The 23,819-nt window shown below is 46.4% G+C and overlaps 1 protein-coding gene across 2 annotated transcripts in view; it reads right to left on the minus strand.

Annotated features, from left to right (window-relative positions):
• The window catches only part of DMWD (DM1 locus, WD repeat containing), a 304,058-nt gene that overhangs the window by 230,540 nt on the left and 49,699 nt on the right, over positions 1-23,819 (minus strand). The window contains exon 2 of one of the 2 annotated variants that reach the window (XM_030218572.1): positions 20,710-20,892. In XM_030218572.1, coding sequence (XP_030074432.1) covers positions 20,710-20,892 — 183 coding nt within the window. Of the gene's footprint in view, positions 1-20,709; positions 20,935-23,819 lie in introns of both variants that reach the window. The other variant, XM_030218571.1, reaches the window with a different exon arrangement.

Below are 23,819 nucleotides of genomic sequence, written 5' to 3' on the forward strand. Positions count from 1 at the left end.
GGCAATGGAGGATTAAGTGACTTGCCCAGAGTCGCAAGGAGCTGCAGTGGGAATCTAACTCAGTTCCCCAGGATCAAGTCCACTGCACTACAACACTAGGCTACTCCTCCACTCCAAAAAGACCTTTATGTCCATCCAGTCTGCCAACAAGATAAATTCTTAGTAAATAATATGATAATTTATGCATACTTGATCTTGAGCTGCCATTTTCAGGGCACAGCACACAAAAGTCTGCTCTGGCACTGGCTTCATATTTAACCACTTGAGTTACCACTAATAACTCTGGGTTGTGAGGTCCTCAAGGTTCTTGAGCTTCCACAAACCAATGTGTCCTACTAATCACCATTGGCCCTTGAGCTTCCACAACCAATGTGTCCTACTAATCACCATTGGCCCTGGAGTCCCCAAAGGGCTCTCCTTAAGCATTCTGTGAGGGCACTGGAAAAATTGTGACCCTAGATTTACCAAGAGCCCATCCACACTCCAGTGAGGACAGAAGGGCCACTCCAGCCACCAATTCATTCTTGCACTGTGCCATGTCAGGCTATGTGGGATTTTCGCAACCTGCAGGCAAAATGGTTGCTGTTCTCACAAATATGGCCAGAGCCACAGTCGGTACAGCTGAACCTGAAGGTGACTCCAATATGCTCTACCAGCTGATGCCAGTTCTAGGGGACTCCTAGGAGCAATCTAACCCTGATACTGTCACTCTCCAGCACAACAGGAACCCACAGGCACTAGTCACCTGCCAGCTCTCGCATACCAGCCCCCAGCATCTCCTCTTTCCACTACCACCCCAATAAGCACAAGCACACTCCCCACCTCTGGGATCCCCAGTCCACTCCCAGCCTCAGCCCTGCATGAGCTCAGCTTTCCGATACCTTACCTTTTTTGGTTTGTTTGTAGAACAAGTTTAGAGGCGAAAACAAGCTCCCTTTTTGAGTCTGCCGGGGTGCCCAGATAGTGAGGTGGGGGGAGAAGGGAGGAGACAAGAAAATAAAGCATTCACTCCATTGCCAAGATCCCATGAACCCCTGCAGCCAGCCCTACTGAGTGAAAGTCTGGGTTAATCCTCAGAACTACAGAGAGTTGGATCCTCCAAGCTCAACCAGGTTAAAGGTCTGTGGACTGGACAGATCCCTGGCATTAACAATAGCCAAGGGAGTTGCAGCCTATGGAGTCAGGCCTACACTGAAGAACCTGCTGCAATCAGTTTAACCTGCACCATCTGCTGGAGGCAGAAAAATACTGATATGTTTCAGGCTACCCCAGTCATTACATAGGTAGTGTCACTGGTGGAGTTCAGATTCTCTCCTTCCATCTACTAGTGGAGTGACATACCTGTTGGTCTAGGACTGGTCTAGCAGGATGAAATGGAACACTTTTTAAAAGAAGAATATTCTAGAACAAGAGGCCCAGTATGAAACTTCAAGGCATTAGACCCAGGGGTTCTCAACCAACCTTTGGGACACACTCAGCCAGTCAGATTACAGATACCCACAATGAATATGCATGAGATAGATTTGCAAAACAGTGGAGGCAATGCATGCAGAATTTATCTCATGCATATTCATTCTGGATATCTTCAAAATCAAAGTGGCTTGTTGTGACCCAACAACTGGGTTAAAACCGCTGGGATAGACTAAGAAACATATCAGAAAATATGTCTTTACAATAAGAATGCATGGAATAGCCTTCTAGTGCAGGTGTAGAAGATAAAAGTCAAGGAAAACGCAGACAGAACACTTAAGTTGTGGAAAATGTGAGGGGAAAGTCACAGATCAACTGGGATCTACAGACCTGTGCCAGGAATGAAATTGGGCAGGCTATGCAGTCCTCATCTATTGTCATATTCTGTGTTACTAAATTACTTCTCCATCCCCTCCTGGCACTCTCTTCCTGTCTTCCCACTCTCCCCGGTACTTCCCCACCCTTCTGGTCTCTCTACCTCCTAAATCTGGTTGGTGCCCCAGCAGCTCTTACAAGCTGCACCATGTAACATGTAGCGGTTACTTACCTGTAAGCAGATGTTCTCAGAGTACAGCAGGTCAGGTATCCTTTACACTTGGGTGACATCATCCGACAGACTCCAACACAGATGCTGCCCAGCACACTTTATCTTTAAGAGGCTTTTGACAGCAGCACCACTTGCCCGAAAGCACAAGAGTGGGACCCTCAGCTAACATAAAATGGCTAAAAAAGAATTCAACTCCAAGGGGAGGGTATCCTGCTGTCCTCGGAGATCACATGCTAAGGTAAATACTTTGCTTTCTCAGAGGACAAGCAGGACAGTACAACCTTCACTTGGGAATCCCTAGCTACCAAGCTCACTGAACAACAACAACAACACTTAGACTTGTATGCAAACCGGTTTGTGGAGGTGCTGCCTGAACAGAATAAAAAGGGGCACTAGGAGGGTGGAGTTGGGAGTCTAGTTACCAAGCAAGTTCTGCAGGATCGTCTGGCCAAACCAACTATGCATCGGGCACTCTGCTTAAGAGTGAATGTGTGGGACTGAAACACCATCGCAGCCTTACATTATCCTCCTCAAAGGAGGCTGACCTCAGTGGCTACCGATGCAGCCATGGCTCTAATATTGTAAGCCGTGACTTGGCTCTTAAGAGTCAGCATAGCTTGGGCGTAAGAGGAGGAGATGCAATCTGCTAGCCAATTGAACAAACGTGCGCTTACCGTGACTATCCCCAGCCTGTTTGGGTCAAAAGAAAAAAGCTGGGTGGACTGTCTATGGGCTTTAGTCTGTTCCAGATAAAAGGCTAAAGGCTCGCTTGCAGTCCACCATGTGCAGTGCATTTTCACCAGGATGGGCATGAGATGTTGGCAGGACAATTGACTAAGGAACTCTGAAACAACCTTAGGAAGGAACTTAGGATGCATGCGGAGAACTACTGTTATGATGGACCAGCTACTAGGACCTGATGCTCAATGGCTATGTGAGCTGAAGTGACCAGGTCAGTTACTTCAGATGACAGGAGTCTAGTGGCTCAAAAGGAGCTTTCATCAGCTGGGTAAGGATGACATTGAGATCCTATGACACCGTGGGAGTTTTGAGAGAGGGCTTTGTCAACATCAAACCTCTCATGAAATGAACTAGAGGCTGAACAGAGAATGCGAAGGCAGTAGAACGAGAGGACATGAAATGAGATTGAAGGGGGGCAGACTCAAGAAAAATGTCAGGAAGTATTTTTTCACGGAGAGATTAGTGGATGCTTGGAATGCCCTTCTGCGGGAGGTGGTGGAGATGAAAACGGTAACGGAATTCAAACATGCGTGCGATAAACATAAAGGAATCCTGTTCAGAAGGAATGGATCCTCAGGAGCTTAGCTGAGATTGGGTGGCAGAGCTGGTAGTGGGAGGCAGGGATAGTGCTGGACAGACTTATACGGTCTGTGCCATGAGCCGGTGGTGGGAGGCGGGGCTGGTGGTTGGGGGGGGCGGGGATAGTGCTGGGCAGACTTATACGGTCTGTGCCCTGAAAAAGACAGGTACAAATCAAGGTAAGGTATACACAAAAAGTGGCACATATGAGTATATCTTGTTGGGCAGACTGGATGGACCATGCAGGTCTTTTTCTGCCGTCATCTACTACAGTGGTGGAAATAAGTATTTGATCCCTTGCTGATTTTGTAAGTTTGCCCACTGACAAAGACATGAGCAGCCCATAATTGAAGGGTAGGTTATTGGTAACAGGGAGAGATAGCACATCACAAATTAAATCCGGAAAATCACATTGTGGAAAGTATATGAATTTATTTGCATTCTGCAGAGGGAAATAAGTATTTAATCCCTCTGGCAAACAAGACCTAATACTTGGTGGCAAAACCCTTGTTGGCAAGCACAGCGGTCAGACGTCTTCTGTAGTTGATGATGAGGTTTGCACACATGTCAGGAGGAATTTTGGTCCACTCCTCTTTGCAGATCATCTCTAAATCATTAAGAGTTCTGGGCTGTCGCTTGGCAACTCGCAGCTTCAGCTCCCTCCATAAGTTTTCTATGGGATTAAGGTCTGGTGACTGGCTAGGCCACTCCATGACCCTAATGTGCTTCTTCCTGAGCCACTCCTTTGTTGCCTTGGCTGTATGTTTTGGGTCATTGTCGTGCTGGAAGACCCAGCCACGACCCATTTTTAAGGCCCTGGCGGAGGGAAGGAGGTTGTCACTCAGAATTGTACGGTACATGGCCCCATCCATTCTTCCATTGATGCGGTGAAGTAGTCCTGTGCCCTTAGCAGAGAAACACCCCCAAAACATAACATTTCCACCTCCATGCTTGACAGTGGGGACGGTGTTCTTTGGGTCATAGGCAGCATTTCTCTTCCTCCAAACACGGCGAGTTGAGTTCATGCCAAAGAGCTCAATTTTTGTCTCATCTGACCACAGCACCTTCTCCCAATCACTCTCGGCATCATCCAGGTGTTCACTGGCAAACTTCAGACGGGCCGTCACATGTGCCTTCCGGAGCAGGGGGACCTTGCGGGCACTGCAGGATTGCAATCCGTTATGTCGTAATGTGTTACCAATGGTTTTCGTGGTGACAGTGGTCCCAGCTGCCTTGAGATCATTGACAAGTTCCCCCCTTGTAGTTGTAGGCTGATTTCTAACCTTCCTCATGATCAAGGATACCCCACGAGGTGAGATTTTGCGTGGAGCCCCAGATCTTTGTCGATTGACAGTCATTTTGTACTTCTTCCATTTTCTTACTATGGCACCAACAGTTGTCTCCTTCTCGCCCAGCGTCTTACTGATGGTTTTGTAGCCCATTCCAGCCTTGTGCAGGTGTATGATCTTGTCCCTGACATCCTTAGACAGCTCCTTGCTCTTGGCCATTTTGTAGAGGTTAGAGTCTGACTGATTCACTGAGTCTGTGGACAGGTGTCTTTCATACAGGTGACCATTGCCGACAGCTGTCTGTCATGCAGGTAACGAGTTGATTTGGAGCATCTACCTGGTCTGTAGGGGCCAGATCTCTTACTGGTTGGTGGGGGATCAAATACTTATTTCCCTCTGCAGAATGCAAATAAATTCATATACTTTCCACAATGTGATTTTCCGGATTTAATTTGTGATGTGCTATCTCTCACTGTTACCAATAACCTACCCTTCAATTATGGGCTGCTCATGTCTTTGTCAGTGGGCAAACTTACAAAATCAGCAAGGGATCAAATACTTATTTCCACCACTGTATGTTCTTTTTCTGCCGTCATCTACTATGTTTTGCCCTCCCCCCCCCCCACCACACATGGTGGCGATAAGCACTGATTGAAGAAAAGTGAACCCTTACATAGTTGGTTTTCAAACCAGACTCAGAAGGGTATAGGAGGTACTCAAGCAGTTTTTGTGTAGGGCAAGCAAGTGGATCTAGGGATTTGCCCTCACACCACACAGCAAACTTCCTCCTCTTGGTGGAATCTTTCCTTGAAGCCAGCAAAAATCCCGGAGACACCCTCAAAGCAGCTGCAAGGAAGCAACGTCTACCCTCTCAACATCCAGGCCATGAGGGCCAAGATCTGAAGGTTGGGATGCAAAAGAGGCCCCATTCTGCATTATGAGGGTTGGAAAACAGTCCAACCTCCATGGTTCTTCGGAGGATAACTCCAGAAGTACAGGAAGCCAGATCTAGATCATGGTCCCCCAATCTTGCTCCAGTTTCAACAAAGTCTTCCCTATTAGATGTACAGGAGAATACGTGCATACAGGAGACCGTCCTCCAATGTAGGAGGAAGGCATCTGATGCTAGTCTGTCATGTGATCTATGTCTGGAGCAGACTTTATTATGGACAGTGTCAAAGTGCCCCACGCTCGGAAGATCTCGCAAGCTATGCCCATACTGAGACCAGTTGTGCGTTTGGATGTCCCTGCTCAGCCTGTCCACCAGACTGTTCTCCTTGCCCGCCAGGTATGTGGTTCTGAGGGCCCACTGCCACATCTTGTTTCCTGACACAAAGGGTAGGATCCCGTAAAATACAGTACATGGCAACCTGAATGTCTGTTTGTATCAAAATGATTTTGTTCCCAGGCCGAGCATGAAACCCATCCACATGAGCTCTCCAGCCCAGGTGGGATGCATCTGTGGTCAGAATTGTGTGTGGAGGTGGAATTTGAAATGGGAGTCCCAGAGTCAATTTGGACCAAATTATTCACCAGTGCAGAAATTGTTTGAGGTGAGGTCATGACCTCAATGACATCCACCAAGTTCCCTGTGGCCTGATGACATCAAGAAGCCAGAATCCACTGGGCTCTCCTGAAATGGAGACATACCATGGGAATACTGTAACATGCACGGTGAAGGATATGTGGCCTAGAAGTCTAAACATCTGCTGAGCTGTAACCTGCCTGCTGCGAACCTGGCTGATGATTGCAATGAGAGCAGTTGCCCAATCTTGGAGGAAAAAGACTTGAGCTTGCACTGGGTATAGTAGGGCTCCTATATATTCCAATTGCTGAACGGGCTAGAAATGGGACTTGGGGTAGTTGATTACAAACCCTAGCAGCTCCAGCACCCGAATAGTTCTCTGCACTGATTCTTGAGCACCCTCCCGCAATGTAACATAGTAAATGGCAGCAGGGTCATTCAATGCCAAGTGGTCTAAACCTTCCGACCATCATGTCTCCAGTTTTGTTCAAATTTTATCTGTTGCGCGAGTCAGGTGTTAAACAAAGGTTCCCAAAATTTGAGGTCTCTAACTGCAATAGTTGCAGATATAGACCCCCCCCCCTTTTCTGAAAGGTTGTCAGTCCATGAGTGTGTGACATTTACCAAAATGCCATTTTTGGGGTCTAATAAAATCCAAACACATTTATAAGAATGGCTAAAAAATTCTAATCCTGTATAGTTTTTGATGCTAATTCCGATGAAATACATTTTAACATTATGGATGCAAAATCCAGTCAAACAAGTTGACTCAAAGTGTGCATCAAAATTGGTCGCGACTCATCAGAACATATTTGGACCAATATTCAGACCGCAACAACTTCCATGCAAACAAAGATACGGACTTGAAATTTTGAACAAGCATTATGCTTGTGCTGGACATAATACTGCCAGATTTGCAACTAACCAGCATCTATAACCGGCCTGCAGGATCTCTTCAAAGTTTGGCACTGTCAGCACAAATGGTAAATATACCAAAGTTCAAAGCCAATTATTAACAATAGTAACATAGTAGTAACATATTAGATGACAGCAGAAAAAGACTTGCATGGTCCATCCAGTCTGCCAACAAGATAAAGTCATATTGTCCACTTTTTGTGTATACCTTACCTTGATTTGTACCGTCTTTTTCAGGGCACAGAACGTAAACAGTCTGCCCAGCACTATCCCGCCTCCCACCATCGGTTCTGGCACAGACCTTATAAGTATGCCCAGCACACTATCCCCGCCTCCCACTACCGGCTCTGCCACCCAATCTCGGCTAAGCTCTCTGAGGATCCATTCCTTCTGAACAGGATTCCTTTATGTTTATCCCACGCATGTTTGAATTCCATTACCTTTTTCATCTCCACCACCTCCCACGGGAGGGCATTCCAAGCATCCACTAATCTCTCCATGAAAAAATACTTCCTGACATTTTTCTGAGTCTGCCCCCTTCAATCTCATTTCATGTCCTCTCATTCTACTGCCTTCGCATTATAAAAAGAGTCTGCCTGAATCAGCTTGTGAACAGTATCATCTGAAAGAGAAAATTGTGCTCTACAACATGATATGTTTTTGTTTTGCAATGCCACCATTAAGTAGCCATTTACCTCAATACTTTATCAATACTTTTAAGCGACTATTAAGACTCCATTTCCTAGAAATGAAGAAAAAGTAGCGCATCAAGCATACTAAATATAACATACTTTGACCTGAGTAAATGGCTACTTAATGTGGCATTGCAAAACAAAAACATATCAGTGTTGTAGAGCACAATTTTCTCTTTCAGATGATACCTGTTCACAACCTGATTCAGGCAGACTCTTTTTTTAAAAATTGGCTTTGAACTTTGGTATATTTTACCATTTGCGCCGACAGTGCCAACTTTGAGAGATCCTGCAGGGCGGTTATAGACGCTGGTTAGTTGCAAATCTGGCAGTATTATGTCCAGCACAAGTATAATGATTGTTCAAAATTTCAAGTCCGTATTTTTGTTTGCATGGAAGTTGTTGTATTAGTCCAAATATGTTCTGATGAGTTGCGACCAATTTTGATGCACACTTTGAGTCAACTTGTTTGACTGGATTTTGCATCCATAATGTTATAATGTATTTCATCGGAATTAGCATTAAAAACTATACAGGATTTGAATTTTTTTAGCCATTCTTATAATGTGTTTGGATTTTATTAGACCCCAAAAATGGCATTTTGGTAAATGTCGTGCACTCATGGACTGACAACCTTTCAGAAAAGAGGGTCTAGATCTGCAACTATTGCAGTTAGAGACCTCAATTTTTGGGAAACTTCGTTTAACACCTGACTCGCGCAACAGATAAAACTTGAAACAAAATTGGAGAACATGACGGTGGGAAATTTTTTAAATTTTAGACCACTTGACATGGAATGACCCAGCAGATAAGGACCTGTATGGTCCATCTAGTCTGCCCAAGATAAACTCATTATTTATTTATTTGTTGCATTTGTACCCCACATTTCCCCACCTATTTGCAGGCTCAACGTATGGTATGTGATACTTCATATTTATACCTTATCTTGATTTGGAGAGTTATGGGATAGGAGGTAATGTTTTATTGTGGATTCTTCACCTCAACACGTAACTCTTGAATTTGGACCTTGATCCCAACATCCTGGGTTGATTCCCACTGCAGCTCCTTGTCACCCTGGGCAAGTTACTTAACCCTCCATTGCCTCAGGTACAAAAACCAAGATTGTGAGCCCTCTAGGGACAGAGATAGTACCTGCTTATAATTGGATTGTAAGCCACATTGAACCTGAACTCTGGGGATAATGCGGGATACAAATGTCATAATAAAAAGACCCTAGGAGGAGTAGCCTAAGGTAAATTATGTATCATACCTGATAATTTTCTTTCCATTAATCATAGCTGATCAATCCATAGCTGGTGGGTTGTGTCCATCTACCAGCAGGTGGAGATAGAGAGCAAACTTTTGCCTCCCTATATGTGGTCTTGTGCTGCCGGAAACTCCTCAGTATGTCGATATCAAAGCTCCATCCGCAGGACTCAGCACTTAGAGAATTACACCCACAAAGGGACACTCTGCCCAGCTCACCACCGCCGAAACGGGAGAGGGGAATTAACCCAGCTCATCCCCACACAAGTGGGGGAGGGGAAATCCATTCAGCTCATCCCCGCGGAGCGGGGGAGGGACACCACACCCGCCGATGCGGGGGGATCTGGCTTATCCTGCAACCGCGGGAGGAGCTAACTGACCCTAACACCGCCGAAGCGGGAGGGGTACAAAGCTGCCCTACAGCCGCACGAAGCGGGAGGGAGTGCCGGCAGAATTTAAGTCTCAATCCAGCCCCGTAAAACGGAGGGGAGAGGAATGCAGCAGCTCACTGTACACAAAACTCGTCTCAACTCTTGAGAATCCAAGTGAAAAAACTTGAACACGAAGTCCTCCTGAAGTAACTGAAGACTAAACTTGAACCTAAAATTCAACCAGAATATAAACAGTACAGATATCTGGGAGGGCTATGTTGATCAGCTATGATTAATGGAAAGAAAATATCAGGTATGATACATAATTTTACCTTCCATATCATCAAGCTGATCATATCCATAGACTGGTGGGATGTACCGAAGCAGTACTCACCCAGGGCGGGACATTGAAATCCCTGACCTCAACACTGAAGCTCCAAACCGGGCCTCCGCCCGTGGTCGCTCACAGTCAAGCGGTAATGCTTGGAGAATGTATGGGCCGATGCCCAAGTTGCCGCCTTGCATATCTCCTCAAGGAGACGGACCCGCCTCTGCCATCGAGGGCGCCTGAGCTCTAGTGGAGTGAGACCTTCATCTGGATAGCGGCACCTTCCCTGCGGCCACAGTAAGCCGCTGCAAGGCTTCCTTGACCCATCTTGCCACTGTAGGCTTAGCAGCCTGCAGACCCTTACGAGGACCTGCAAACAGGACAAACAGATGATCCAATTTCCAGAAATCATTGTCACTTCCAAGTATCTGATGATGACTCGTCTCACATCCAGATATTTAAGAGCAGAGTATGCCTCTGGTAGTCCTCCCTACGAAAGGAAGGGAGACAGAGCTGCTGATTTCACATGGAAGCGAGAAACAATCTTGGGCAGGAAGGAAGGCACTGTGCGAATAGTCACTCCTGCCTCAGTGAACTGCAGAAAAGGCTCTCGACATGAGAGCGCCTGGAGCTCGAAACTCTTCTGGCTGAAGTGATAGCCACCAAAAAGACTGCTTTTCAACGTCAGGTCTTTCAGAGATGCCCTCGACAAGGGTTCAAAAGGCGGCTTCTGTAATGCTCTTAGCACCAGATTGAGATTCCACGCAGGCACCACCGAGTGCAGAGGAGGGCGCAGGTGATTAACTCCCTTGAGAAAACGCACCACATCTGGCTGCGAAGCCAGGGAAGCACCCTTCAGGCGGCCCCTGAAGCAAGCCAGGGCCGCTACTGGACTTTAAGGGAACTGAGCGACAGGCCTTTCTCCAGACCTTCTTGCAGGAATGCCAACACTGAAGAAATTGGAGCAGTGAATGGAGAAAATGAGCCTGCTTCACACCACGCTGCAAAGGTACGCCAAACCCTGGCGTAAGCAGTAGAAGTAGAGCGCTTCCTCGCTCTCAGCATAGTGGCGATGACCTTGTCTGAGAAGCCCTTCTTCCTCAGACGCTGCCGCTCAATAGCCACGCCGTAAGACCAAAGGGGGAGGGATCCTCCATCACCACGGGACCCTGATGCAACAGGCCCTGCTCCACTGGCAGCCGCAGAGGATCGTCGACTGAGAGCCTGATCAAGTCCGCATACCAGGGACGTCTGAGCCAATCCGGACCCACCAGGATTATCCGGCCTGGATGCTTTGCCACCCGGTCTAGCACCCCTGCCCAGCATGGGCCAGGGCGGGGGAACACATAGAGAAGCTCTGTGTCGGCCACTGTTGGAGAAGAGCATCTACTCCCAGGGATCGAAGGGTCCCGTCCTCCTGCTGAAAAAGCGCGGGTACTTGGCAATTGGCCGATGACGCCATCAGATCTAGGCTCGGCTGGCCCCAGCGCTTCGTGATGTCCAAGAACGCCTGAGCAGATAGCTGCCACTCTCCGGGCTCCAAGGTATGGCGACTGAGAAAGTCCGCCTTGACATTCATGACTCTGGCAATGTGGGCCGCTGACAGCTGTTCCAGGTTTGCTTCCGCCCACTGGCATAGACTCATAGCCTCCTTGGCTAGAGGGGCGCTCTTGGTACCTCCCTGGCGGTTGACATAGGCCACAGCCGTGGCATTGTCCGACAGGACCCGTACAGGCTTCAACGCCAGTACCGGGATGAACTCCAAAAGCGCCAACCGAATGGCTCTGAGTTCCATGAGGTTGATAGACCACTTTGCCTCTGCAGGAGACCAGAGCCCCTGCGCTGTCCTTCCCAAGCAGTGGGCTCCCCAGCCCGACAAAGAGGCGTCCGTCGTGACAACAATCCCACTCTGGGGTCACCAGAGGCATTCCTGCAGACAACCTGTCTGTCTGCATCCACCAGCTCAGCGCCTTGCGCACTGCTGGGTCCAAGGGAAGGCGCACAGCATAATCCTCCGCATCGGAGTCCAGCGCTGCAGCAGAGAGTGTTGTAGTGGTCTCATATGAGCCCTGGCCCAGGGCACTACTTCCATCGTGGCCGTCATAGAGCCCAACAGCTGCACATAGTCCCAAGCCCGAAGAGGATGAGGCTACTAGGAACTGGTCCACCTGAGCCTGAAGTTTGACAATCCGATGTCTGCAGGAACACTCGCCCACATTGGGTGTCGAATCGAACTCCCAGATACTCCAGGGACTGAGTCGGGCGCAGCTGGCTTTTCTCCCAGTGATGATCCACCCCAGGGAGCTCAAAAGAGCACCCACCCCGTTCACAGCTTGCCGCACTCTGCATAAGAGGGGGCTCGGATCAACCAGTCGTCCAGATAAGGATGGACTTGTACTCCTTCCTTCCTCAGGAAGGCCGCGATGACCCCATGACTTTGGAGAAGGTCCGCGGAGCAGTAGCCAACCCGAACGGGAGGCTCTGAACTGGAAGTGTTGGCCCAGGACTGCAAAACGCAGAAAGCGTTGATGGGGAGCCAAGGGAATATGCAAGTACGCTTCCTTGATGTCCAAGGATGCCAGGTACTCCCCTGCCTTCACTGCCACTATAACAGAGCGGAGAGTCTCCAATGTGAAATGCCGAACTTTCAGGCCCGATTGACCCCTTTGAGGTCGAGGATAGGCGTACAGAACCTCCTTTCTTTGGTACCACAAAGTAAATGGAGTAACGTCCCTTGCCAAGCGGATTTTCTGGCACCGGAACGACCGCACCCTAGGAGGTGGATCAGGTTGTCCAAGGTCTGCTGCACTGCCACAGCTTTGACCGAAGACTTGCAGGGAGAGAGTACAAACCCGTCTCTTAAGGGTCGGCAGAACTCTAGCTTGTAGCCGTCTTTGATGACTTCCAGCACCCAAGCGTCTGAAGTTATTGTGGTCCCAATCGCCCAGAAACGAGGGCAGCCGTCCTCCAATCTGCACTGGGTGTGACCCAAGGCCCCGTCATTGGGTACGAGACCCTGGGGAGGACGGAGGGAGCACCTCCGGGACGGCGGTCCTCTGCGAAAGGAATGCTTGCTTGGGGGAGAAGTTCCTTTTGAAGAAGAGGGGCAGAGGAGCCCGACTTGCCCGGGGGAAAGCGGTACCGAAGCGGGCTTCCTGAAACCGTCCTCTGGATAGGTACCGGACGAGTACTAGCCCGAGCCCTGACCTCTGGTAACTTCTTGCCCTTAGACGTGCCGAGAGCGGTCACGATTTTGTCCAGCTCGACCCCAAAGAGCAGCTTGCCTTTAAAAGGCAATTTCGCTAGGCGGGATTTAGAGGCGTGGTCAGCAGACCAATGCTTCAGCCAAAGCCACCGCCGCGCAGAGATTGTCTGAGGCCATGCCTTTAGCTGAGGCCCTCAAGACATCATACAGCAAGTCTGCCAAATAGGCCAAGCCCGATTCCAGGGCCGGCCAATCAGCCCTCAAGGAATGATCCGAGGGGGAAGCCCGCTGCCACCAAAGTCAGGCACGCCCTGGCCACATAGGAGCCGCAAACTGAGGCCTGCAAACTTAAAGCAGCCGCCTCAAAGGACGACCTTAAGGCCGCCTCCAATCTTCTGTCTTGGGCGTCCTTTAGGGCCGTGCCACCTTCCACCGGCAACGCCGTTTTCTTAGTCACCGCAGTGATTAAAGAATCCACGGTAGGCCACAGATAGGCCTCACGTTCACTTTCAGGCAAAGGATAGAGGCGGGACATAGCCCTAGCCACTTTAAGGCTCGCTTCCGGGACATCCCATTGAGCCGAAATTAAGGTGTGCATGGCATCATGCACGTGGAAGGTTCTAGGCGGGCGCTTCGTCCCCAGCATAATGGCAGAGCCAACAGGGGCTGAGGGAGAGACGTCCTCCGGAGAGGAAATCTTCAAAATGCCCATGGCCTGCACTAACAGGTTGGGCAAATCCTCTGAGCTAAAGAGCCGCGCTGCAGAGGGGTCATCCGCTCCATCCGAGCGGGGATCCGTCTCCTCCAAGGAATCCGCAAAGGACCGTTGGGAGAACTCAGATACGCTGCCCTCATCTACATCGGAGGAGACAAAGTCCTCCAAGGCCTGGGAATCAACCCGAGGGCGTTTACCTCCGGGGGCCTCAACCTCTTTGCCAGACGAGGGAGCAGGGGCAGCGTTTTGCATAAGGAAGGCCTGATGCAGCAGCAAAACAAACTCGGGGGAGAAACCCCCCAGACTGTGCACTTCCGCAGCCTGGGCTACAGCCCTAGACGCACCCTCAACCGGCGCTCGCAAGAGCGGGGGAGAGACATGCTGCGCATCCAAGATGGCGTCCAGCGCGACACTCCGCGAAGGAGCCGCGCGGGAAGAACGGCGCTTAACTTTAGCTGCTTCTGTGCCGTCGCCCAAATTAAGGGCGTTCATGGCATCAATGTCTCCCACCTCAAGGGCGGCCCAAGAAGAAGCCGTCCGAGCCGCGTGGCCGACCAATATGGCGGAGGCGAGCCGCGGGGGATGGGCGTTTATGGCGGGAAAAACCGCCACACCGGAGGAAGGACCGGGACACTCATCGGTCACGAAACTGTCACCCAACAAGGGCGAATCAGACTTTAAGACCCCCGCATCCCCTCTGGAAGCGCACACGCGATCCGGGGAGCGACTCTTTGCGCCCTCGCCCTCCGACGCCATGGGCCACGTGGAGACCAATCGGGGAACCCCCTGCCCGCTATAAAAGGTAAAAATTACCTACTGTCCGCTCCAAGCTGTAACGACCTGGTGTCCCAGTGAGTACCTGCAATAAACGTTTAAATAAACGTCGAAATAAACGCCTTTAAGGACGTTCAAAATTTTTTTTATTTTTTTTTTTTTAAACGGAGCCAGCGGGAGGGGGGAGAAAAGGAGGGACCTGGCGCCACCAGGTTTGCACTTGCTCAAGAAGAGCCCTCAACCCCAGGCACTCAACAAAACCTAAAAATTAGGCTTGGAGGCCTAGCCAGAGCTGCTGCTGTGTGTGACCACCACCTGCTGAGATAGAGAACATACTGAGGAGTTTCCGGCAGCACATGACCACATATAGGGAGGCAAAAGTTTGCTCTCTATCTCCACCTGCTGGTAGATGGACACAACCCACCAGTCTATGGATTGATCAGCTTGATGATATGGAATGGTTAGTGCAGTGGGCTGAGATCCTGAACAATCAAGTTCAGTTTCCATTGCAGCTCCATATGGCCCTGGGCAGGTCACTTAACCCTCCATTGCCCCAGGTACAAAAAAACTTAGATTGTGAACCTACTAGGGACAGAGAAAGTACCTGCACATAATGTGTATAGCGCTGCGTAAATCTAGTAGCGCTATAGAAATGATTAGTAGTAGTAGTAGATTTGTCCTTGCCATTTTCAGGGCATAGACCACAGAAGTCTGCAGAGAACTGTCCTTGTTCTAAAATTTCTGAAGTTGTCAAAGTCCCTGAAAAGCTTCACTCCAGCCCAGGGGTCTGAAGATATGCCATAAGATCCCCTCCTTCGAAAGGTAGTCTAGCTCTTCCCCAGACTCCTATGACCAGTCCGTATCAGACTCAGAAAAATAGTCTGCACGTGACATTTGAGTCTACGCCTGCCTCAGCCGGCTAGAAGAATGTTCACAGGCCTCGGGGCCAGGCACCGAGGTGAATGCTCGCATCTTGACCGAGGGAGCTTCCTCCCCTGTCAAGTGTTGTATTGCATGGGGCGGTACTGACATCGATGTCACTCGAGACAAGGGGATTGGGAACCATTCTATAGGAGAAGCGTGGGCCTCGAGGTCACAGTGGTTAAGTGCTGTGGCTGGCACGAGCGCCCTCGACGCCTGAGCACTTGGAAGCTGAAGCAAATATGCTTGCCCCTCTCCCAGCATAGCACAGAACCGATCGAGTACAGGCATCGGTAAGGCTGGGACCAGTACTGGTGTGGAGACAGCCTGCTGAGTTGCTGGCACTGAACTAGACCAATTGTACAACAAACGATCCCAAGATGTTCTGGTAATAATTCACAAACACACACAAGACAGAAACTAAAAATATGGCTACATATAATAAGGTGGCAGCTTGATATCCCTTCTAGTCTGCCCTTAAATCACCAGGACAGACTCCATAATAACTATTTTTAGTTTTTTGGAGGATTCTCAGAATATTAACTCACCCAGAATGAGACCCAATAAATATTGGAATCTCAACGGGTGGTTGAGCTTCTCAATCACTGAATCCCTCCGTGGTTTTTTATGTATATACCAAATCCAAATTTATTCTAAAACCATATAAGTGCTCTAATCACTACCAAGTGAATATGTTCAAAATAATAAAATATCTAAAAATCTTTTATAATCAAAATGTAAATTTGAAGCTAATATCAAGCTGACACCTTACAGTTCCAACAGTCCTCAAAAAAGACTAAATATTGGACCCCATCTTGGTCCTTCTATTCTGTAGGGTCCTCAAAAAAGACTAGAAAATCGATCAAATCTAGGTCTTTAAACTTTAGAATGTATGAAAAAAGTCACTTATCATTCTCAGTCTCCGTCGTATTGACTCTCCTTGAAGCTGTGAGAACGGTAGTTACTCCATAGCTGATGTATATTTTTCTTATGACGCCAGGACCGTTGTCTCATCAAATATATGATCCCAGGCTCAATGCCATTTCTTCCAATAATATTTTGTTATCTATCATCAAGAGTCCAACTCTGCAGAACTTCATTCAAAACTTCCTCAGGAACTCCGATAATTATGAAGCTAGAAGCAGTCAGCAGAAGAACTTGCCTTCTAATCTTGGATTTGTTTCAATGAGGATTATATCCGCTCCCCGGCAGGAAATGACGTCACACAGAAGCCAAAGCTATTAATAAAATAAAACAGATTAATGCTGCACTTCAAAGAGCTTGTACATTTCAATTGCGTTATAAATACCAGCAATCAAGTTACTGTATTCCATTCTATGTAGTCATTTAATCCTTGTGGTATCAAGGTATTAAGTTCAAAAATCCAAAATTGTTCTTTGCGTGTAAGTATCCGCGTCATGTCCCCGCCTCTGGCAGACCTAACAACCTGGTCAATGACCAACCATTTTAGTTGTGAAAATTGATGATTATGTTGCACACAGTGGGCGACTATAGGAGTGGTAAGTACTTGATTCTGTACTCTGCTTTTATGTTCTGTAAGTCGAGTTTAAATTTTCCTTGTAGTACGTCCCACATACCATAATTGACAGGGGCAAATTATGGCATAAACAACAAATGTGGAATCACATGTAATGTAAGTCCTGTGATAGTATTTTTTATCTGGTCTCTTAGGGTGTTGCCATTCTGCACCCTGTATTGCTTGATCACAAAACTGACCATGGCCACAAATTGAATGTCCTTTATTCATCTGAATGAAGTTAGAAGCGGTAAACATTGTATGCACCAATTCATCCTTCAAATTTCTCCCTCTTCGATATGCTATACACAGACATTGTTGAAAAACTGAATGAAATGAAAGCACTTCCCAATGAGTATTAATAATGTGAGCTATCTGGGGGGCTAAATCTGTATAGGTTAAAACACATACAATTTTATCCAATGATTCCTCCTGTTTATCTTGTAATAGGAGGGGGCGTTGAGCAAACTTAGCTCGTTTGTATGTACGTCTGATACAACGATCTGGATAACCCCTCCTACGTAGACGCTCTATCAAGAGGGAAGATTGTTGATTAAACAGCTCGTCAGATGAACAGATGCGACGGAGACGCAAAAATTGTCCCACTGGTAAAGATTCCCTCATGCGATAGGGATGATGACTATTATATTCTAATAGGGAATTACGGTCCGTAGACTTTCTGTACACCATAGTGGACAATTGATTATTCTGCTTAGATACTACAGTGTCTAAAAAAGAAATGGTTTCTGTACTGTACTGCATGGTAAACCTTAAGTTCTTATCTATAGTATTCAGCCATTTAACAAATTCTTGCAATGTTGATATAGTAGACGTCCATATAAAAAAAGACGTCTATGAAACAATGCCACGTAGTGACATGTTCAAACCAATCAGAGGTATACAAATATCTATCTTCAAAAGAGCTGACATAAAGGTTAGCTATGCTGGGTGCTGCAGCTGTACCCATAGCTACCCCGTGCTTTTGACCACAGAATGTAGTGACAAACATGAAATAATTTTGCAGGAGTACCAATTCCGCTAATTGCATCAAAAGTTATGGTACATTCTAGTCTGTACTGATGCATTGTCCAATGTGCTTTGTACAATGTTTAATGCTGCTGTCTGAGGTATATTAGAGTACAAAGATTCCACATCAAGAGTAACAAAAATCATTTTGTTGGTTATAGGACCTATTTGCGACAATACTCTGAGGAAATAACAAGTGTCTTTTATATAAGATCTGGCTGTCGTCACAAAAGGTTGCAAATGCAAATCAAGAAAATGAGATAATGGCTCAAGTACCGTATATCGCAAAGAGACTATAGGACGACCCGGAGGGTCGTTCAGTCTCTTACGTATCTTTAAAACAGTATAAAAAATTGGTATTTTCGGATGCTGATTTTGTAGATACTTTGCTTCAGGTTTCAATAATATCCCTTCTGTGACCGCCTGCTGTATTATCTCTGCTATTTGCCTCATGAGTATAGGAGTGGGATCCTGAGGGAGAAGCAAGTAATAATCAGTATTCGCCAATTGAGATGTAACCTCCTTCAAATATTGGTCTGTATTTTGTATGACCACTGAACCCCCTTTATCTGCTGGACGTATTATAATGGCTGGATTAGTTGCCAATTGTTGAACTGCCTCCCGTTCTTCTCTAGTAAAATTTACATACTTCTTCTGCCTCAAATATTGATGACTAGACTGGATGTGCTCCAAACGATCAACGTCCCTGCTGACTAAAGCTTTAAACGTTGCTATATAAGCATCCGTAGGACCCGGGGGGCATCAATGTGGATCTTGCCCGCACTACAGGACCATCATCTGAGCTATTAATTCTTCCTTCTGTATCTTGTTGTGAGAAAAATAACTTGATTGACAAATTTCGAAAAAATCTCGCTAGTTCCACTCTGGCGTTGAACCTATGATGGAAATTGGTAGGCACAAAAGACAAGCCATAGTTCAACACTCGGACTTGAGCAGGGGTTAAACTGATATTTGACAAGTTAATTACATTAGATAATGCTGCGTCCCCGATCGCATGACCGGACCCGTCCAATGTTGCTGCGTGTTGTATTGTTGTGCTCGTCTGCGTTGTCCTCTGTTGCGTCATCGCCCCCCTCCTCGATTGCCTTGTAAAAAACGTTGACCTCCGCTGTTAACATTAATACTTTCGTCGGAACTCGATAAATGTTCTGTAATGTGATTAATCCTTACACCTGAAGCCCCTTCGGTATTAATAGCCTGATGATTCGTACCATGTAACAGCCACGGATATATGGGACCTGCTGCATAGTCTTGTTGATCCCTTGAGAATTTTTTGATCTTTACTTGTCTAAGATTATGATATTGCTCCAAAGATTGCATTTCTGTGGCCAAATAATCATCCGCTTTAAACGTGGACGCTTCGCCACTAGTTGTCTGTAATTGGGTTAAAACACCCTCCAACTGAACTAGAAGCAGGCTCCTGGCTGCATGGGGACTGAGGCAATGGCACCAAGATAACAGAGGGGGAGCTGTCCGAGGAGTAGTCTAGTGGTTAGTGCAGTGGACTTTGATCCTGGGTAAATGGGTTTGATTCCCACTGCTGCAACTTGTGACTTAACCCTCCATTGCCCCTGGTAAAAATATGTACCTGTATATACTATGTAAACTGCTTTGAATGAAGTTCCAAAAACCACAGAAAGTTCCATTCCCTTCCCCTTCTCTCCCAGTGCTTCTCAGGTGCCGTTGATGCCAATGCCCAGGAGTTCCTGTCACCTTGCCTTGAAGGGGACTGATGTCAATGCTTCTTGGACTTCACCCGACGCTTGACATCGGGATCCTTTGGTGCCGACGAGGACAATGTCAAATCCACATGCGTCCTCGGTGTCAGGTCTGATGCAGATAGTGTTGGAACTGGTAGCAGGCCATGGAACCTGAGGGAGATGGAGACCTCCTAGATGCTGATGCACTCCCAGTGTCAGATGCAGCTCTAACTACCATTGGGATTGGCGTTTCAAATGCCACTAGACCAGACTTCGAGAAACCAAAAAGTTCCTTCTGGTAGGTCTGACATGCTTGCTCTTTTCTGCATTTTTAAACAAAGAGCACAGTTAGTTGGATCATAGTCAGGTCCAAGGCAGTTACACATCAATTGTGTGTGTCAGTGTTGGAAATCATCTGATTGCACTGAGTGTATCTCTTGAAACCAACAGGAGTCTTCTTGGCCATGGAAAAAAATAATCAAATGGCATAATGAGACCAAAAAGGGGCTTACCTCTAATTGAGCCTGGTGCTCCAGCCTAAGAGGAGCACCAGGATCAATTCTTTTAGTGCGAAAAAGAACTAAAAGGGATGGCAAAAATAAAACTAGGAGGTAAAATGAAAGAAAATAATAAAGGTACCCACATAAGAAGGCACAAAAGCAGCACAAATAATAGCGCTGAGGAGATCAATCAGACGCGACCTCCCTGCTTCAAAGGAAAAAGAGACTGAGGATCCCGCACTCCTGCATGCGTGGTGGGGCTACTGTCAAAAGCCTCTTAAAGATACTGTGCTCTGGGCAGCATTCACATCAGGGTCTGTTGGGATGTCACCCAAGTGTAAGGATAATACTGACCTGCTTGTTCTCGGAGAAGCTAAATTTTACATGCCTAAAACACTTGGCACAACGTTTGTACAGCCACAAGTTGGCTGACATGGCTTGGCAGAAAAGAAACTCTAAGTACACCCAGTTGCTCCCTGCATCACTGCAGACTTTATTTTATCTTCAGTTCTCTCCCCCTCGCCCTTACTACCACAGCTAAATGCTCTAACTGCCAGTGCTCACCTCCTCCCAGAAAGGCATCTTACCTCCTCATTAAACAACTTGCTGGTCTCCTTCTTAATAAGGTCCAGGTACTGCACTTGACCTGCGGAAAAGCCCACCAGCAGTGAGATACTCTCAGAGGAGGCGTTGAACTGGTTAAAGTTGTGACAGGTCGGCTGCGTGCCTTTATAAATCCTTTTATCGATTGGCTTGTTCAGATCCAGGGCCTGGAACAGGATGGAACGGTCATCAGTGGGGAATACAGGTGCCTGTCAAATGCAGACAAAGAGGAAGTGCTAAAGCAACCACCAACAATGATGGGGCCTATCAAACTATAGTCACACTCAGCCAGAAAAGGAGATCAGAAAAAGGTAAGCAAAGAGTAAAGGGAAATGTGTCTAGATTGTACAATGACACCAATCCTCTTTCCAGTGCCAAAAATATTAACCCAAACAATATACCTTTTTCTATGCCATGGGCATTCAAATGCCCTTACATCTCATTTAACACTCAGGCTATAAGTCTGTAAAGTACATGAAACATGAAACAGAAACCTCCCATTTCAGTCTGTCCAGTTTTTCTGGTCTACTCTAAAAAAGCATATATCCATGGTTCTTTATCCAAATAGCTATGTCTTCTCCCTCATGAATTCATTAATATCTTCAACAAATATGTATATAAACTCACAACAACCAGAGGTTCTCCCACCCCCCATGTTTTACTATCACAGGGCATATCAATCCTAGATGTTGCAAAAGGAGAAAAACAACCTTTACAAATGAAGCTATTTTATGTGGCAGGTACAAAAGGCACTAACATCACAGCTGTGTTCGCAACAGGTATTCACTTCTGAATATATCTAGCAAACTGGATTCACAGTAACAGTTCTGTACATATGAAAAAAATATATGAAAAAACTAAAAACACAAACCAGGAGGCTGGAACGAGCATGGACAAAAACAAAAGATGCACACACATTCAAAGAATGGAAACAAATGCAACGTAAATACAAATATGCAATAAGACAAACTAAAAGGTCCTATTACAAAACGAAGATAGGACTAGACAAGAAGACACGCATAAACTATACCAACTTGTGAATAAATTACTAGACACCACATCGATCACCAAAACTAACACAGACACACCATCTGCAGACAACCTCGCCAAATACTTTGAAAAAAAAATTACAAACTTACGATCTACATTACCTCAGAATTCCACTGACATCGATAAATTCATGGACTGTATGGGCCCAATCCCAGATGAATACCCAGCAGATCGAATCTGGATAAATTTCGCTCTCCTCACTAATGAAATCATAGCCCAAGCGATCAACAGGTTCGCTAAATCCCACTGTAAACTGGACGCATGCCCCAGCTACCTAATAAAATCAGCCCCTCAACGCTTCATATCAGACCTCATATCACACTTAAATTACATGCTACAACATGGACTCTTCCCCAAGGACAAAGGCAACATACTACTAACCCCAATACCTAAAGACCCAAAGAAAAAAGCAAGCAAAATCACTAACTACCGCCCAGTTGCATCCATCCCCCTGGCAGTCAAACTGTTGGAAAACATGGTAAACAAGCAACTTACCGAATACTTAAACATACTACACGAATCTCAATCAGGATTTTACTCCAACCACAGTACCGAAACAGTAATAATCACTCTCCTAACCAAATTCAAACAAGAAATTGCAACAGGAAAAAGTGTACCCCTGCTACAATTCGATATGTCAAGTGTGTTTGATATGATAAACCATTAATTACTACTAAACATCCTAGAATATTTTGGGATCGGAGGAAAGATACTCAGCTGATTAAGGGCTTCCTAAACACAAGAACATACCAAGTGATATCCAATTCGAATACCTCACCACCATGGAAGTCAGAATGCAGAGTACCCCAAGGCTCACCACTATCGCCAACCCTCTTTAATCTAATGATGACCCCACTAGCCAAATCCCTGTCCAACCAAGGCCTCAACCCATACATCTACGCAGACAATGTTACGATTTACATCCCGTTTAAACACGATCTAACAGAAATCACAAACTCAGCCTTCAAATCATGAACTCATGGGCAGATGCATTTCAATTAAAACTCAACGCAGAAAAAACACACTGTCTCATCCTCTCATCACAAAACAATACGAACAAACCAACTGGTATAAACACCCCAGACTACACTCTACCTGTCTCAGACAGCCTGAAAATACTCGGAATCACCATTGACCGAAACTTAACACTAGAAAGCCAGGTGAAAAATACAACAAAGAAAATGTTCCACTCAATGTGGAAACTTAAACGAGTAAAACCTTTCTTTCTGAGGGAAATATTCTGCAGATTAGTACAATCAACGGTGCTAAGTCACCTGGACTACTGCAACGCAATCTATGCTGGATGCAAAGAACAAATTAAGAGGAAACTTCAAACTGCCCAAAACACAGCAGCCAGACTCATATTTGGAAAAACTAAATATGAAAGCGCTAAACCCCTACGTGAAAAACTACATTGGCTCCCAATCAAAGAACGAATTGCATTCAAAATCTGCACCATGGTCCACAAAGTTATCCACGGCGAGACTCCGACCTACATGGCAGACCTAGTAGATCTACTAACCAGAAACACAAAAAGTGCAGCATGCACATAGCTAAACCTCCACTACCCAAGCTGCAAAGGACTAAAATATAAATCAACATACGCAACCAGCTTCTCCTACATAAGCACACAACTATGGAATGCATTACCAAACGTCTTGAAATCAATGCATGACATAACAATCTTTGGAAATCATTAAAGACCAATTTATTCAAGAAGGCATACCATAACGAGCCAACCTAAACACTCGAATCATGCAACACAACGAAACTTGCTACCAAACCTGGACACTTAATTTCTCCTTTAAACAACTTAATTCATTCTGTAACTCATGTACTTTAAAACAACTACCACTCTGTATTTCTACCGGAATTGGCGTTCGCCACCACGGTACTATGTAAGCCACATTGAGCCTGCAAATAGATGGGAAAATGTGGGATACAAATGCAACAAATAAATACATTTATCAGTAATTTCTTTAAAAATATTACTGGTAAAAACCAAGTCACAGGTTTCCTATTATAATCAACTTACTAAAGGACA

This window comes from Microcaecilia unicolor, chromosome 11 (genome assembly GCF_901765095.1).
Source record: "Microcaecilia unicolor chromosome 11, aMicUni1.1, whole genome shotgun sequence".
Classification (NCBI taxonomy): domain Eukaryota; kingdom Metazoa; phylum Chordata; class Amphibia; order Gymnophiona; family Siphonopidae; genus Microcaecilia; species Microcaecilia unicolor.